Below are 17,306 nucleotides of genomic sequence, written 5' to 3' on the forward strand. Positions count from 1 at the left end.
GGAAGGAGCCTTGAGGGCCAAATGTACAGGTTTGAAGAGCTATATTTGGCCCTCGAGTCTGAGGTTCCCCACCTTTGTTCTATAATACCTCATTAACATTATCAGGATAGTTTACTATTCATAAATTCTAGACTAGCTCAGTATCAAGGAATGTCGCATCGCTGACTCCAGAGGGCTCCACTGCAGAGGGCCCAGTACAACCAATGTTTCCCCTGCTCTGTCAGAGTAAAGGACTGCTGGCATGGGGCAGCTTTCATGAAAAGCGGACTGAATCACTGCTCCTATACAGGACTCAGTTGGAGGCTGACTGCTGCTGAAGCAACACCCAAGCTCTGCCTCCTTCTGGCATTCAGCCTGAGCCTGCACAAGGCAGATTTGCTGTGCTTGGCCTGGCTTGTCACTGCGGAGGTCAATGCTTGCAGGAGGACTGCGGCTGCTCTCCCTGTCCATCACACAGAGCCGCCTTAGCACAGTGCATGAAGGGGGCCTCCCATTTCAGCCCCTTCTGTCAGAGGAAAGCGTCAACTTACCCAGCTGTCCCCTGCTTCGCCGTACCATTTCTTGCCTCGCCCCGATGCTGCCAAGTATAGCTTCTTCAAGTTTGGCTCTCATGTCTTTTGACTTCTTAAATGTCAGGCTGTTCATTCTTTCAAACACTTTCTTACCCTGAACAGGTCACAAGAAAGAGGACGGAACATGAAACAAGAGTCAGCCCTTTTTAAAAACAAAGCCCGTTATAATTTAATACACAAATAAAGCTAATTATTTAGGCAGCTTCCTATATCTCACACAGAATTTGCAGTATCCACAAATTCTACTTCTAATCTTTCTTTTGGGGGAAGCTAAGGCAGTTAAACTTTATACAAAGTGGTATATATTTCTAGCGTTCAGGACTTCTTTTTCAAGTCGGAACTTGCTGGAACTCAGTTCTGGCACTTCTCCAGTGGGACGTCACTGTCATTCTAAAAGAACGAGGGAAGCATTCATGGTAAGTTCTGGCACCTCGTTTTCCTAGAAAAATAGCACTGGTAGCATTGAATCATCCTAAGTTTGCTTTCTTGCCTATCCTTGGCTAACTAGAGAATTGTGAATCATAGAGAAATATGAATCCATCAGTTGTTCCTTCAACAAAGCAGAGAAAGACCCTTCCAAACAAACAAGGAGGAGATGGTACTAACTCAATGGCTCTCAAGAATGTTCAGTGGGTACAATCCCAAGCAAGGATTGTATGCTGAGCAAAGCAGGGCAAAGACTCCAGAAGCTCGAAAACAGGAATTTAGTTTCCCTTTCTGATGGGAATTTGGTTTGGTGAGACTTAAAGGGTGAGAAACACGAAGGAAACATTATTAGAAGATCCACTTTTAACTGAGTAATGGTTGTGTGGTTCTGAATTCAGCGGCAACCATTTTGTGTGAGGGTGCTGTTCCTGACCCCTGCGCATGTTGGCAGAGCATGAATAAGCCTACCTCGCCCTGCCCTATTTTTCGGCCACTTCTAGGCTGGCAGCCTAGGTGCATGATCGCGCATCAATCGGACACATATACACTGCTTTCTGCCTGTACTGCTTCACTTCTCTGGAAAACATGTGAGCGTAATTGTCTCGCAGCTACTATACCTTGTATTCGAAGCAAGAAACACAGAGGTAGAGCAAATCCAGTAAACGATTAAGCTGCAGCACAGAAAGGTCCGTGAACCATTTTTGTAGGACACTTTCATCAGCGTTCTTCAGGACCCACAAGAGGCAGATCAGAAGGTTCCGACTTGACTCGGCTGAAAATGTTGAATGCTGCCTATTTGTCTGAAAACACAGGAAGAACCAGTTAGAATCAGGACCACTTCTTCTGTTTGGAATATTACTCAACCAGCTACTCTTCTGTTCTTCTGGAAGGAGTCTGGTTGAATTTATTTTAATTATTAATTATTATTATTAGTAGTAGTATGCTTTATTCTGCTTTAAATATTCTATGGGACAGCAGAATTATATAAATAATAACATTATTGTAATTATTACACTGGTTTTAAGTACTGGCATAGCCATGAAGTGGATCACTGTGAATCACTTCAGTTCTATCATCTATCTTTCTATTTATCTATCTATCATCTGCTTTCTTGAGAAATATATTTAAAAATGGAATAGAAATCCATTTAAAATTAATTAATTAGTTAGTTTAGTTAGTTTGCTATGTTTTAACCATTGCTTCACACTGCTATCCTGAAGTGATTTGCAATAATGAAATATAAAACACACAATGTGTTTTTTAAAATATATATATATATATAAAATGCTAAGCCATCTAAAGGAGCACACTATATCCACACAGGATAGACATCAGTAGGCACCAAAATACTCAAACTGATTGAACGAACAGATCTAATGCAAGTCCTCTGAATTTTAACTAAAAATACATTCCCCCCCCCAATGTGTTTCACAATGGAGAAGCAAGGTTTTAAATCTTGATGTGCAGCCAAAGAGTTTATTATTACACCATTATCTCCCAGGAACAGAGATAATTTTGCAGCGCAATCTATCCGTCACCTCCTCCCACCCACCCTCTATGTTCCAAGAGAGAGTAGTGCCATCTGTTCTGTGATCAGGACTGCCACCCACTCTTGCTGCCTTGCAAACATGGGACATGCACATTTGTCTGTTCACAGGCGTTCTAGAGGAAAAACACTTCTCTGTACCGATGACGTTAGGAGAAAACTGCTGGGACGGGTGAGTTGAGGGACGGAGGTTCCTGCAATAGCCATGGCAACTGTCTGGCTAATCATGCTCCCACCCTCGCTCTCATAGTCCTCCACTGCTGTGCAGCTTGGCCGTCCGCGCTGGTTGTGGTTTTCTGTAGAGAAACAAGCCAGTCCCAATGAAGCACCACTGCAACAAGGTTATCCCACTCAGCTACCACCCTCCCAAATTTTCCCTTAAGTATTGTTTAACTTGGAGACTAAGCAGTAATAATGCCTTTCACACTGGACTGCAAGCGAGCAAGTAAAGCTATGTTCAAGGTACACTCATAAATTATCTGGATGAAAGTGTAGCATTGCCTCTTTCCCTGGGTTTAGAATACCAACCATGCAAACAGTTTGCCAATAGAAACATATGAACCTGCCTCATTCTATGCAGTCCAGCACTGTAGGTTTGTTGTCAGGAGTTGGTATCGTCAGGCAGCTGCCAAGGCTCACATTCTAGCTGGTGCCCCACTGTGACCCCTAGAGATCCCTAGTTCTCCTCTTCCTCGTTGCTGTTGCCTGTTCCCCTGGCCTCCTCAGGCATGCCAACAGTAACAAGAACAAGGAGAAGGAAAAGTGTAGTCCTGGGCTATGGTACAAACTGGGCCCAGAGATCTAAGGCAACTGGACAGGGAATGGACACAGTGGCAGAAAAGTGGACTTCTTGCTCAAGGACCTTTGAAAATCTGGGACCAACACTGACTCCATACAGACAATTTATAAGGTTAGATGTGCTTAGCTTAAACAGCAGAACTGTATCTTACACTCTCAGCCTGTTAAAATACTGATGTACAGACAAACCCAACACTTCAGTCAGTGAGCCCAATCAATTATCATCTTGTATGAGGCTCACTATCCACTAAATATCTTTTTCAGCAAGGCTTTGAGGGGATCTGATTAATTGGCCCAGATCTGACTGCATCTGCCATTAAAGCTCAATTGTTGTGGGTTTTATTTTTGTTGTGCTTTATTTATTGATATGATTGTATTCCAACTTGACATTACATTTTGATGAAAAGGGCTGTGTGTGTTAGAAACCTTTTAAATAAAACAAGAACGAACTCAACAGCGATAGCAACAGGTCAGTGGAGAAGACATTGGCACACATCCTATTCTGTGTAGCTTTGGGACTACATGCAAAATTTGATTGCTGATCCAAACTCCTGAAGATTTAAGCACTCATTTCCTGGATGTCACTTAGGAATCCCTTGGTTGGTTTGTTTGTTTTTAAGTTACTTGTTCAAGTGAAAGACAGCACTCAGGCAGAAGCACAACATGTCTGGCAGTTAATCTGCCATTTTTCTTAATGCAAAAGGGGGAAAAAAGCATACGAAATACCTGTGAAATCATACAGCTGGGGCACACTCTCCATGATCACACCAATCAGAGGCAGGTACAGTGTAGCCACCCGGGCCTTTACCTGTGGGTCAGAGTACCGTGGGTCGGAGTCATGGCTGGACAGCAAGTTGTGTACCATGTTGATGACTTTCTTATGCAATCCAAACAAACTGTTAAGATACGAGTAGGGTTGGAAGGATTAGTTAATAGTTTTAGAGCAGATAAGACTTGGTAAACACACACCTACACCAACACGCTCACCGATACCGCATTTGTCTGTGTGTGCAGTGTGTCTTACAGTTGCACACCTGTATCAAAAGATGCCAGCGTTTTGTCACCTGCGGTAAAGTGGTAAATGAATCACGGTCATGGAGATGGCAATTTCACGGCCCCTGGTTTAACCACTGAAACAGGATTTGTTGATATGCAAAACCTTTAACATTAGCCTAGTGGCCCTCAAATGTGTATTTAGCTCCCACCACCTTTGCAGCAGCTGAAGCTGTGAACCAGTTTTACAGGTGCTTCTCTCCTGTCTCCACACAGATCAATGGATCAAATGCTTTTCAGTCACCCGCATAGTGAAAGTAATGGGTCAATAAGCAGAAGGACAACCAATGGTGGTTCCCCCAAAGCCCAGTCAATGGGAGCAGGGGCTGCTTATCAATGCTCCTACTGTTCCTTTTTTTCTTTTTCTCCTGCCGGTTACACTTGGTTGCTATGGCTCCCTTAACACTTCCTGCCTCTTTGCTCCATTTGGTAAATTTCTTATCAGACTTCTGCATCTTTGCCTTAGTTGCTGCATCCTGAGTCCCTGGTGGCCACCACAACTTGTTTTTATCCGGAAGTGTGGCTTGCAACCTAAATATCCACGTGCTAGAGACTACACACATGCAAAGAGGTGCTTTTATTAAAAGGCACCACAACAGGCTGCCTGGGGAATCGGAAACCACGTTAAAAACACAGACCTCCTATTTGCCAGATGGGGTTATCTATAACATAAATGTAAGCCAATTACAGAGTTGCAAATCTGCTGGCAGATTTGAGGGCAGGGACCACACACCCCTGTGTAGCTGGGGTTAACGGTGTCCAGGTCTATGGCAATTAGTGTCAGGTCTATGGCAATCAAATCTTAATACTACCACATTTTGGCTGTGATCCAGAGCTCCATGCATCAATAGGGTTCTCATTGACTCTATGGGTTGTAACCTGCTAAAATTAATAAACCTAAATTAGCCATGCCCATCAGCTTCAGTGGGTCTATGCTCAGTAGAACTAGCACTGAATTCAATCTTGTGGTAGATGCAGTGGCGTAGCGTGGGGGGTGCGGGGGGGCCGGCCGCACCGGGCGCAACATCTGGGGGGGGAGGCACGCTCGCACTCGCAGCTCTCTGCCCCTACTAAAATCCACGGGTTAGGGGGTGCAAATTACTTGCCTTGCCCCGGGTGCTGACAACCCACACTACGCCACTGGGTAGATGAAACACCATGAAAGTGACTATGTTTATGGAGAAGCCCACGCTCTCACCCTGTATATACATGGCTGCCTCATAATACTGATATAAAAAGGTTGCTCTGGTAGGGAAGATCTTTGGATAGCAATCAAAGCAGAGGTGCTGAGCTTGAGAGTGGCTGGGACTTGAGGAAGAACCTGTTTCCTTTCTTTCCCCTCTAATATCACATTTGAACGCAGCCCTGCTTGTGAAACATTAGATCTCCTTTGAATTATTCCATCCTGCCCAGAATAATTGTAAAACTCACCCTTCTGCATCAGGATCCAAAATGACAGTCAGCTCAGTAAGCACCAGGCCTGACAAGTAGTGCTGCTGGCGGAAAGGCACGGACAGTTCAAACATATTTGCAATCTTCTGGTCCTGGACATTTGTCGAGAAACCAGAACTCTGTTATGGAAACAAACACCAACCTTTGTTAAGTTTTACTGTATGTACTTCAGACTGCAACGTGTCGACTGCATTGTCCTCCAGACAGGTTACATTTTACGAACAGACCATTTGGTAATCCTATAAATGTGGCTGGAGCAACCGGAAACAAGAGTATTGTATAACATACTTAAGACTTTTATTTACAGAACTCCGAAAGACTCCACACACACTCTGCTCTCACAAAGACTGCTCTCTATTTTTCTGTATTTCCAGTAAGTGAAGCCAGAAGTTTCCCAATTCATGAGTTACACCTCTGAATATAGAATCACATCCCTAGGATAAAGTTTTTTCCATACTCCTCCTCCTCCTAACACCTTAAATACAAAGTCAAGCAGCATGAAATATACAAGCAGTATACACAGTTACAAATAGCTTAAATTATCTTCAGTACATATAGTATACCTGTTGTGAGTTACATTTTACTGTTCCAATAATGTGTGGTATTAAAATGTGCAATATAGATTTGCTTTCTGTTCACCTTATTTAATTTGTATGCAACAGGTAAGCTTGGTCATGAATTGCACGGGGTTCACAGTCTTTCAAAAATTGGAATTATCTAAGCTCTACAGCATTTTGCATAGAGTATGCATGCTGCAACAACCACATGAGACAAATTACCTTTATTTTCATATATATATATATAGAGAGAGAGAGAGTTAAATATATAGATAGATAAAACTATATATATAGTTTTAACTATATATAATATATACAGTGGTGCCCCGCAAGACGAATGCCTTGCAAGACGGAAAACCCACTAGACGAAAGGGTTTTCCGTTTTTCAATGCGCTTCGCAGGACGAATTTCTCTATGGGCTTGCTTCACAAGACGAAAATGTCTTGCGATTCTTGCGATTTTTTTTCCACTCCCCACCCCCTTTTTCTAAAGCACTAAGCTGCTAATAGCATTTTAGCAGCTAATCCGCTAATCCCTTAAGCCTTTAAAGGTAAAGGTACCCCTGCCCGTACGGGCCAGTCTTGCCAGACTCTAGGGTTGTGTGCTCATCTCACTCTAGAGGCCGGGAGCCAGCGCTGCCTGCAGACACTTCCGGGTCAAGTGGCCAGCGTGACATCGCTGCTCTGGCGAGCCAGAGCCGCACACGGAAACGCCGTTTACCTTCCCGCTAGTAAGTGGTCCCTATTTATCTACTTGCACCTGAGAGTGCTTTCGAACTGCTAGGTTGGCAGGCGCTGGGACCGAACAGCGGGAGCGCACCCCGCCGCGGGGATTCGAACCGCCGACCTTACGATCGGCAAGCCCTAGGCGCTGAGGCTTTAACCCACAGCGCCACCCGCGTCCCTTAAGCCTTTAATAGCCGCTAAACCGCTAATAGCGCTAATCCGCTAATAGGGCTGCTTCGCAAGACGAAAAAACCGCTAGACGAAGAGACTCGCAGAACGGATTCTTTTCGTCTTGCGAGGCACCACTGTATATAGTTTTTAAGTGCAATAAGAGTAAATCTGTCTTCTTCTTCTTACCCAATAGTTGATCACAACTATGGAAAAAGGTGACTGGCTCTTAATTATCGTGGTAACCTGACCTTAGGATGCTTGGTGAGTGCTGTACCATCTAGTCCTCTGCCAGTCAACCTGGCTGGCTTTATCCAGTAAAGACAGAGATGCTATGTGCAAAAATGGTGTTTTCCTTTCCCCAGGAGACTCTCTGTTCTCCTGGTTGTCCAGCACCCATATAATTTAAAGCATTTTCCTCAGTGAGTCTGGATGCTGATTACACATATGAGCACCAAAGGACAACCTACATTCAAAGCAGAACAGTACTTGGAAAAGGTACTTCATTCTACAAGTGCTGCCACCACACACTGGGTTGTTCTTCCCACAAGGCAAGCAATTCTCTTTTCTAGCCACCCTGCTCACCTGAGATGTTGCGGAAGACACGGAAGGTGATGGGGAGGCCGGGGGTGTCAACAGGCTGCATGGTAAATTCAGAGTAACGTAGTGTTCATGGCTGCAGACGATGCGGAGGAAATCCAACCTCAAGGACACAAGGGTGCTTGGGTTGGGTAAGGAATAAAGCTTGGATGACACCTTGTAAAGACGGGGAAAGCACAGTTAAAGAGTTACAGGCCACTAGAAGCCACTTCCGCACGGAAATTACAGCTACAATTAATCCTGCATGCGGCTGCTAGACTGATGACTGGCAGCCACCGCCAGGACCACATAACATGTCCTAAAAGACCTACATTGGCTCCCAGTACATTTCCGAGCACAATTAAAAGTGTTGGTGCTGACCTTTAAAGTCTTACACGGTTTCAGCCCTGTATACCTGAAGGAGCATCTCCACCCGCATCGTTCAGCCCGGACACTGAGGTCCAGCTCCAAGGGCCTTTTGGTGGTTCCTTCACTGAGAGAAGTGAAGCTACAGGGAACCAGACAGAAGGCATTTTGGTAGTCACACCACCCACTCTGTAGAATGCCCTCCCATCAGATGGCAAACTGGCCGAGTGCCCTGGCCTCCCCTGAAAATGCCATGGAAACAGCTTCCAATTGACAACTGAAAGTGAAGCTTCTGTCACTCCACCAGTCATCTGCTCTTACGAATTCTGCTCCAGAGATGAACTTTCCTTCTCCTCCTACTCTCCTCCTTTCCCCTTCCCTGCTGCAGTTTCCAAAGATTCTCTGCTTTCACCTCATGCCAACCCATCCCTACCTCTTTTTATCCGGAGACTTTACCTGTTTGTAGTACACCTTAGTAAGGCTGAAGACAAATCCTCTGTCCATAACAGTGAGTAGATCGTTTAGGAAAAAGGCTAAGCTAGTGTTGAGCCTTTCAATCATTTCAGCATCCTACATTGGGGTGGGGCAGAAGGGAATGAAAGGAAAGGAACAGAGATAAACACTGAGGCTTCATGCTAAGGCTCTCATCCAAGAATCTGTCTTGCGTCATCTGGAAGTTATCGTTCAGAATCAGCGGTTAAAATTTTGACAAGAGCACGGCTGAACTTCTTCCATTACCTTCTGAAACCGGGAGACTATATCACTGGCAATTGTGCTGACCAGAGCAGCTATGTCATCCATGAAGCGCTCCGGAAAACGATTCTTCCTTGGAGCATCGAGTTTGTCAGCAAAATACAAATGATGCACCATACTTTTTACCTGGAGGGAACATATATTATAAGTTGCAGTCAGTTGCAAGGGGAGAGGGTGGGGAGGAAAAAATCAGCCTTGGATAGATAGCACTGTGATTTGATGCCTTTCTTTAACACAAACCAGTCACAGCAATAGCTACAGATCCATCCTGTTTGGTGAGGGGCAGAATTTTCACCTCTAAACATTTCCTGGTGTTTCAAGTGGGGCAAAATACATCCTGTCCTCTCATATTTCTTTTGTGTGTGTGTGTGCCTGCTCCCAGCCCAAGCTGCTGCTGCTTCTTCTGAGCTATGCTTTCCCTTTTTATTTCTTCTTAAAATTACACAGTAAGTAGGGCCATAGCTCAATGGTACAGCATCTGATTTGCATGCAGAAGGTCCCAGGTTCAATCCCCAGTATCCCCAGGTAGGGCTTGGTATGTACCCAGTCTGGAATCCTGGAGAACTGCTGCCAGTCAGTGTATGAAATACTGAGCTAGATAGACCAAAGGTCTGACTCAGTATAGGACAAGCTTCCTACACGGTGAAGTCAAAGCCCCACAGACCCAAATAGAAGACCTGTTCCCTGCTTTGCCACAATGCAAGAGTGAGCAATGAAACCGTTGCTGGATCCAAATTTTGTGGGGCTCTTGAATAAGAGGCTTTCAGTGGTATCTCCTTCCAGAGTGGTCTCGCTTCTCACCACCACCATCACTGCTCCCCATTCACTCCTCCTCTCACTCTGGGCCCAATCTGAACCACTGGCCAGAAGGAAGATGAAGGCTCATGCCCACTTGGGGGAAAACAAGTGAACATAAACAGATAGTAAATAACAGGGGCTGGGCAATAGGCCAGGAATGTAGTCCTTGGCAGCACCCAACCATGCTGACCATCGTCACCCACAGCACCTTGAACAAAATGGCTGCAGCACAGAAGGCCAAGTCATGGAGCATTCTCACAGCTGCCTTCGCAATGGGGATGCCCCCACAAACAGTTCTCTACACTCTTCTGAGCCCCTTCTCATCACTGAGGCGACTCTGCAAAACTGTTTTTGAGAAGCCATCTGCCACCCTCCCCTCCAAGGTCCTGTCTCATCTCTAATTCACACTACCTAGCGGAATTATTCAAGGGCATTCCAAGCGTTGCACTAGCACAAGCACCTGAGAAATCAGTGGAATTAAGGTGAAACAGAAGAGAGAGAAAACGAAGAAGATTTCCTTGTTCTCTTACCATAAGTTCGAAGAAGAACCACGCTTGCTGGAGAGCTGCCTCACGTACACTCCCACTGCAGACAACCCACTGTAAGGCCAGTTCTTCATGAAAAAGCTAGCCAGATTCAAATTCACATTCGGTATCAGTTGCATGATAATTTTCAAACACACAGTCCATTAAAAAAGACCACAACAGTAACAATGGACACACAGGGTTGGTGTGGACATAATACTAAAGCATTATTAGACTTAAAGGAACAAGACTAGCTTCCCTTAGCTCATATGAGCCCTCTCTCCTTCCCCAATGCAGAGATACAGAGGAATCTGGAAGCTTTTGATTCTGTTTTTTTATTATTATTATAATTAAGCAAAGCTTGTTGTGTCATTCAAACATGGATGAACTGTGGTTAAGTCTTAACTATGGTTGAGAGAAACAAATATGAAGTTGGCTTCTTTTCCCTAACCATAGTTAAGATTAACCAGTTTAAGGTTTGAATGACGTATTAAACTGTACTTAATCTAAAAAGTGGAGAAGTGGCGAGTCCAGGGGGAGGCCAAGCTCATTCTCATAAAGCTAAATCATGGTTAAGCATTTATGTCCGAACACAGTCACAGTGAAGGATGAGAGTAAGCAAAACAATGAGTGTGAAGGGAACAGCAATGGTAAATGTGTTTTGATGAAATACTTGGGGAACAACATCAGACCACAGTGTGTGTACTGTGTGTGAGAAATATTTCACATCACCTTGGTCCAGAATTTTATTATCAGTGGGTTTTTTAAAAAAAAAAATATCACTCTCTTTCCCTCAAAATGCTTGCTTTAGTTTTAAACACTTTGCCTAGCCTTTTCTTAACAGAATCAAGAAAAAGAGAACCTCTAAGGTACACAGGATGATACTTTATCAAAGCAAATTATAATTTGCTCTGTGATTCTGGCAAAGATTATAAACATAAGGCATTAGGCTAAATAAATCATCATGAGCTTCTCTCTTCTGGTTCGTGAATTGTTGCCTTCCCTATTGTTTTTCTTATCTTGGCACCACAAAGGGGCATAATTGACAGCTAATTATGTAGGGATGTTTTGTTGTTTTGTTTCATTTTTAAAAATCAGGCTTTCATAAGGAAGTAGTTCATTCCTAAGCCTGGGGGAGGTGAGAGGGACACTGCTAGAGTGAACATAATCATGCTATCACAGTTGCTTCTGACAACATGCTCCTCTCTCTCATTTTGATCTTACCAGAGGGGCATAAGACAGAACAGGAGAGGTCTTTAAGCAGAGGTTGGCTGACCATTTGACATGCATGATTTAGTTGAGATTCCTGCATTGCAGGGAGTTGGACTAGATGACCCTCAGGGTCCCCTTCCAATTCTACAATTCTGTTATTCTATGGAACCATGAGGCCCCTGCAACATTAGAACAACGATTCCCTCAGCTTTGGCACGTGGGTAGAGTGCTGCTGAAGCTAAATGTGAGATACAGTTCTGAAGCACAAACAGCCTCCTGGAATAAGATAGGAGGCAGAGGAGGGAAATAGTTCATCCCTGGAGGGTACTTGACAGGAAGGAGCTCCTGTTTGTTCCTCCCCTACCTTCCGTTGCGGTAGGTGGAAAAGACCTGCTTGGGGAGGTTCCTAGCAGGATAAAAGTTTAGCTATTTTCTCTTCCCCTCCCTTAGAAGAAGTAAAGAATGAATAGGAAGGATGATGGAAAAGATGGCAGGAGTTTTTTCTAGCTCTCATCTTTCACTCCAAAACCTGTGAAAAACCAAGACAGAAAATGGCCAGTGGGAGCCACTGCAGAGCCCACATTTCTTGCGCATCTGCTTAAATCTTTGTACTATTCTTGAGAGAATTGTTTAAAATTGGAGAGGGGAACTCTTTTGAAACCATAAGTGAATCTTCTGAAACGTTTTATGACAGCCTGAAGCCCTGGTTTTTAACTGAGCAACCTTGGCTCTAAGCTGACTCGGCACTCTCAAAATCAAGACACAAAGGCAGGGAACCCACTAAAGTGGGATGGCTTTAATGGTTTATAATGACTTAAAACTTCCCTGCCTTCCATACAATGTTTAAATTGTCTTCACTAAAATCTACCTTTTTAGTTGGCAACCGTCCTGTTAATGTTTGTAAGAAACTTGACGTCTCTGTGTGCGAAGACATACGATTACAACTTCGGTCTGTAGCCTACAGAGTGGGAAATGAATGAATGATGACAGCACATTAAAGTTGGTTGCAGGTGACATTTGCAGTTTGGGGGCTACGCACATCAACAAAGTAAACAGAAACGTCCAGGTATCAAATTCTTTTGTGCATCTCGTCAAATAAAGGCCCAGTCCGGACAATCATTTGAGGAATCATAAGACAAGATATATGAAGCTGGGAATGAGTGCAGGGGCCAAGCATCCTTCCCTTCCACCTCCATCCAATTTGGGCATGGAAACCATTGAATGAACACCCACACTGTGGAATTCTGGCTTAATGTTCCTTAACAAATCAGGAACTAAGTCAGGATGTGATCTAATCCCGGCTTATTTTCCTTGTTTGTTAACCGACATTAAGACAGAGTTCCTCAGTTATGATACAAAAACCAGGATCTTTACACCAAAGCTGTTGTGCAGCATGAGGAAAAGAGGGGAGAGAAGGGGAGCTTGACCCTGACTTCATAAGCCATGGCTTACAAAGTCTCAAATGCAATTTGTTTAGCAAAACATCTGCAGGGTTTAGGGCTCAGGCTTCTTTAAAATCAAGTGCAAAGTTTTTGCATAAAGATATGTATTGTTGCAAAGCATGAAACTGGTGTGTAGCAGCATTATAGTCTGTTGACCTGTATATTAAGAAAACAGTATACTTTAAGATATCAGCGCCATTCCTTCCAGCTTAAACAAATGCAGGGTTCTTACCTCCAAAGTATAATCCAATACCAATGGTTATTGCACTAAACGTGACTTTTTTGATTCTTAAATCTGGTTTTAATTTTGACGGCTTTTTGACTAGAACAATGTTCATTTCTATCAGATTTGTTTGGGTTTGGAAAAATGTTGTTTTGCTTTTGTAGATAAAGCTGAGAGGTAACTGACTTCAACCCATTCATTTGTTGGTACAAATAGCCAATAAATCAATAATCATGCAGTGTTAAGAAGCAAGCAGCTAAGGTTATAGTGTCAAGACCTATAAGGTTACAGTGTCAAGACTCCAAATATTCCATACTTTGCAACAAAGGTATCTCTTATGACACACCCCACAGTATCCAAATGTTATTAGCTGAGATTAAGATCTAACATATACAACAATGCAGTTTAATTGCAGTCACCTATTCACATGACAAAAGGAGGAGGGATGGATGAGGAAGAAAAATGCATTATGAAAATGGTAAAAAGGAAAAGTGGCATGTTACCAAAACAACAACAACAACAACAACTTATATTTGGGGGAGGGGATACTTTCTACATGTTTCCATTAGGAATATGTGTCACCTAACATTGAGAACTTTTGTAGAGGTAGATTATAAAGAAAGGGGGAAGGAAATTAAATTATACAGCATCATCATTTCACAAACCCAGAAACAACTGAAACACAAAGCGAGGACAAACAGTGGTGGCAAGTAGGTGGTTTTTCATGCAGTGTGGCGGTGGTGGGGGTGGGGAATGTGGACATGGAACTCTTCAAAATAGATAAAGGCAAGTCAAGGAGACCACAGTGTAAACTCGGGAGGATAAGATGTTCTATAAGGTAATATTAGCCAAGGCAAGAAGAAAGCTCTAATGTAGACACCACCTGTGTAGTCTCTGCACTTGGACTGGGGTTGGATCCCCATGGGGCAGCTTTTGGAGCACCAGTGTTTACCCAGGAATTGGAGCGGTCTAAGCCCTGGGCATATAACAGAAAGCAGCAGGGAAAGGAAAGAAATGTTACATGTTGCATGCCACACAGTACAGGAAAACGCAGAGAAAATCAATTGCTTCAAAGAAACCCAGAGTGTATTCCATACAATTAGTACTGTTAAAACTAACTACGTTTTAGTCCAACGGGTTATTTCTTTCATTTCCTCATCACACACACGCTCACATGCTAAAAAGATGGATGTCTTCAATAAAGGGCATCTTATCAAATTTCCCTATTTTTTTTATTGATTTTTAAAAATATATAAGAAAATCACTCTCATAAATATGTGTATGATGCTGTAACTATAGGCCCAGATCCAAATAAAGTCAGTCACACTGAAATTAGTGGAACTTATAAACGAGTTGCAGTTAAACTTGTCTTATAAATTTCAATGAGATTTAAGAGCAGCTAATTTTGCCTGAATTTGGGTCATTGATTACATCTTAAAGAAACCATTTTTGTGGGTTTTTAAACAAATACAAGAACCATTAAACATTTATCCAGCAGTACATCTAATGGTGTTTGTTCTAGCCATTGACTTTAGACATAAACTTACATATTCAATGTTCAAACATATTACTTTAACATAACCTCTCCACTGAGACTATTGAGCGGTTGGTGTAACAAGGATTTTATCTTATTACTTCAAAGAAAGTAGCCTCATCAGGCCTCTCTTCACCAGCTCAGACTAATGAAACCTGTCCACATACATTTCTGGGCACACAAAAATCGATATCTGCACACAGATGCACCCAAACTGCTGTTTCAAAAGTTTCCTAGTCTCCAGTAAATTGCTACAGCCATCCTGTTGGCATTTTATACTTGGGCCAAAGGTCCCTGAACCAAACATTGGCAGATAAATAATGAATAAACAATCCAGGTCTCAGAGTCAAAATTTATAAACCATGGAGCAATATGAAAGCACTCTTAGGAGTTTAGAAACTCGCAGTAAATAAAGTTCAACAAGCTGGGGCAAGAACAGTCCTGCAATCAAAATTTCTGTAAGATGCAGTTTGTGGTTGGTTGGTGTTCCACCTGCCTTTTAAAAATCCATTGGCCAGTCCGAGTGCCAATCATGTCCTTGTATTGTATTCCTCCTTCCGCTCCCCCACCTCACACTCCCTCACCCCCTGGGTGCAGGGCAGGAACTGGAATAATCCAATCCATAATTTGGACCCAATCTATATTTTTTTCTAAAGCAAAACAGGATTTCAGAAGCATAGCAAAAAGCCCCAAATCAGGTTTTGGTCGGGGAAAGAAATCATGACACTTCCAAAGCAAAATTGAGGGTTTCCACTGATTTTGATGTGCCCAGAGTTTTACAATATCTCTGCCAGGCTGTCGCATTACTCCTTCCAGCTTATTAAAAAGCAGAATATGTTTCTGTAAGAAAGCTTCTATCCATTTTTATTGCCAAATTACTCAAGGCCAGGCAGCTCACATAAAACTTATCATATCCAAGGTAAATTCCATGTGCACATCACTCCCTCAGGCATTTCACAAAAAGGTCAAGGTGGTTTAATTAGCAAGACCATCAAATGGATACTTAAATATTCTGAGCTCTCCCAGTCAAAGCCTTTAATGTTTAATAAGAACAACACGTGTCGCTTTTTGGGGTGAAATGGTTTTTTTTTTTAATCATTCAAAAATTATTAAATTCCTTGGTGCTTCCATTTCCATCTTGCCCTTTTATACAAACGGGGCGATGACTTAAAAAAATAAAGTGCCTTCGATTGATTTTTCATGTAACTGGGTGTAAAACGCTTTTAAAGTGGCTCATAAAATAATTTGGACCGAAAGGAAAAAGTAAAGGTCAGAACTTCACAATAAAAGAGTCTGCTCTTTCGTTGCCTTTGTCCTTGTGCAGGTAGAGCACCTTGAAAAGTAACCTGCTTACAACTGCAAACACCCTTTGAGCGCTGCCTTCCTGAACAAGCAAGGACATCGCGGCACATTTTAAAGTACAAGCTGCATCCAGTTTAGGGCGGATAACACTGCCTGGACCCCAGTGGAGTTTGAAAATGTAAGAGATTAACTACCTGAATAGGGTTTAGGAATTAAAAATATTGGACTATCACCCTCAGCTAAGTGCAATCCTACCTTACTCCCGATGATTGATCGGACTTCATCATCAGGCGAGGTTGGAGTGCCAGAGATATCTGGGTTGCTGTTGCTAAGGCTCCTGGAGCGATTCAAGTTTAGGCTTGCTGGTCTGACAGCAGAACGAGCCATGGTGGCGTAATGGACTGATCCTCCCAAGCCACCTGAACCTAAAACAATGAAGCACAGTATAACTCAACAAGGCGGCATGAGGCGGAATACTGTATACCAAACCAACACTAGTTGCACTTCAAGTACCAGTCACTTCCACAGTTTCCTCAATGGCGCTGTTGGCAGGTCCCTTGGGTTCAAGTCAACCTTTGTGTTGCCTTCACTTCCCATCGGTCTCTGAAAATGATTGCCTTTGAAGCTTTCAAAGGAGGCACTGGAAGCCCCAGCTGCTCTGGAATTCATGCAGTGCCTTCATCAAGATGCCTGCCTTGATTCAACAAACCACAAGGGGAGATCTTTTGACACCACCCATTCCAGCTGAAGCTGCTTGCATCCCATAGAAATATGTTCCTTTAGGTTGTGGGACCACTCAGCATGGGTGGACAGGAGATGGGGAACAACCATGTGGAGGTGGAAACTGGGAAGCATTAGGGACTCTGGTGCATCCAAGCGATGGTTGTGCGCACCGCTCTTTGTGTCAACTAACTCACATGTTCTCTTGCTAAAACTAGGCTCAGCCTCTGACAAACCCCAAGACGACTAACACCTGGAGAAGCATGCCCCGCAGTTCCAACCTTTACCCCCCAAAAAGAGAACCCACCTGAAGATGGCGAATTGGGAGAGGTGTTTGGCAAGCGAAAAACGTAATAAATATATGAGGTGAGGAGGTTGTTTCTGCCATGCTGGTCTTGGTTTCCTTCGAGGTTTTTGTGGAGTCTGTTTACAATAGAGGCCATGGCTTCAAAAGACGCTTGACCCAGATTTACTAAAAATAAATAAATCAAGTAGTTCAGCATTTATCAATATAGGTAAACTCACTATCACAACAGCTTTTTTTTTAAGCTAAGCC

The 17,306-nt window shown here is 43.3% G+C and overlaps 1 protein-coding gene across 12 annotated transcripts in view; it reads right to left on the reverse strand.

Moving 5' to 3' along the window:
- DOCK7 (dedicator of cytokinesis 7) overlaps positions 1-17,306 on the reverse strand; it is a 119,601-nt gene that overhangs the window by 25,776 nt on the left and 76,519 nt on the right. For 11 of the 12 annotated variants that reach the window (XR_014513004.1, XM_083447953.1, XM_083447957.1 and 8 more), the window contains 13 exons: positions 17,058-17,222; positions 16,286-16,455; positions 14,078-14,170; positions 12,398-12,487; positions 10,324-10,419; positions 8,981-9,121; positions 8,699-8,812; positions 7,883-8,053; positions 5,827-5,966; positions 4,069-4,238; positions 2,686-2,840; positions 1,616-1,798; positions 531-666 (listed from right to left, as the gene is read on the reverse strand). Coding sequence is in view for 11 of the 12 variants with exons in the window: in XM_083447953.1 (XP_083304079.1) it covers positions 531-666; positions 1,616-1,798; positions 2,686-2,840; positions 4,069-4,238; positions 5,827-5,966; positions 7,883-8,053; positions 8,699-8,812; positions 8,981-9,121; positions 10,324-10,419; positions 12,398-12,487; positions 14,078-14,170; positions 16,286-16,455; positions 17,058-17,222 (1,824 nt within the window). In the remaining variant the exon portion in view is untranslated. The remainder of the gene's footprint in view (positions 1-530; positions 667-1,615; positions 1,799-2,685; positions 2,841-4,068; positions 4,239-5,826; positions 5,967-7,882; positions 8,054-8,698; positions 8,813-8,980; positions 9,122-10,323; positions 10,420-12,397; positions 12,488-14,077; positions 14,171-16,285; positions 16,456-17,057; positions 17,223-17,306) is intronic. The other variant, XM_083447951.1, reaches the window with a different exon arrangement.

The sequence above is a fragment of the Podarcis tiliguerta genome (genome assembly GCF_965153285.1).
Source record: "Podarcis tiliguerta genome assembly, chromosome: 6".
NCBI classification, from domain to species: Eukaryota; Metazoa; Chordata; class Lepidosauria; order Squamata; family Lacertidae; genus Podarcis; species Podarcis tiliguerta.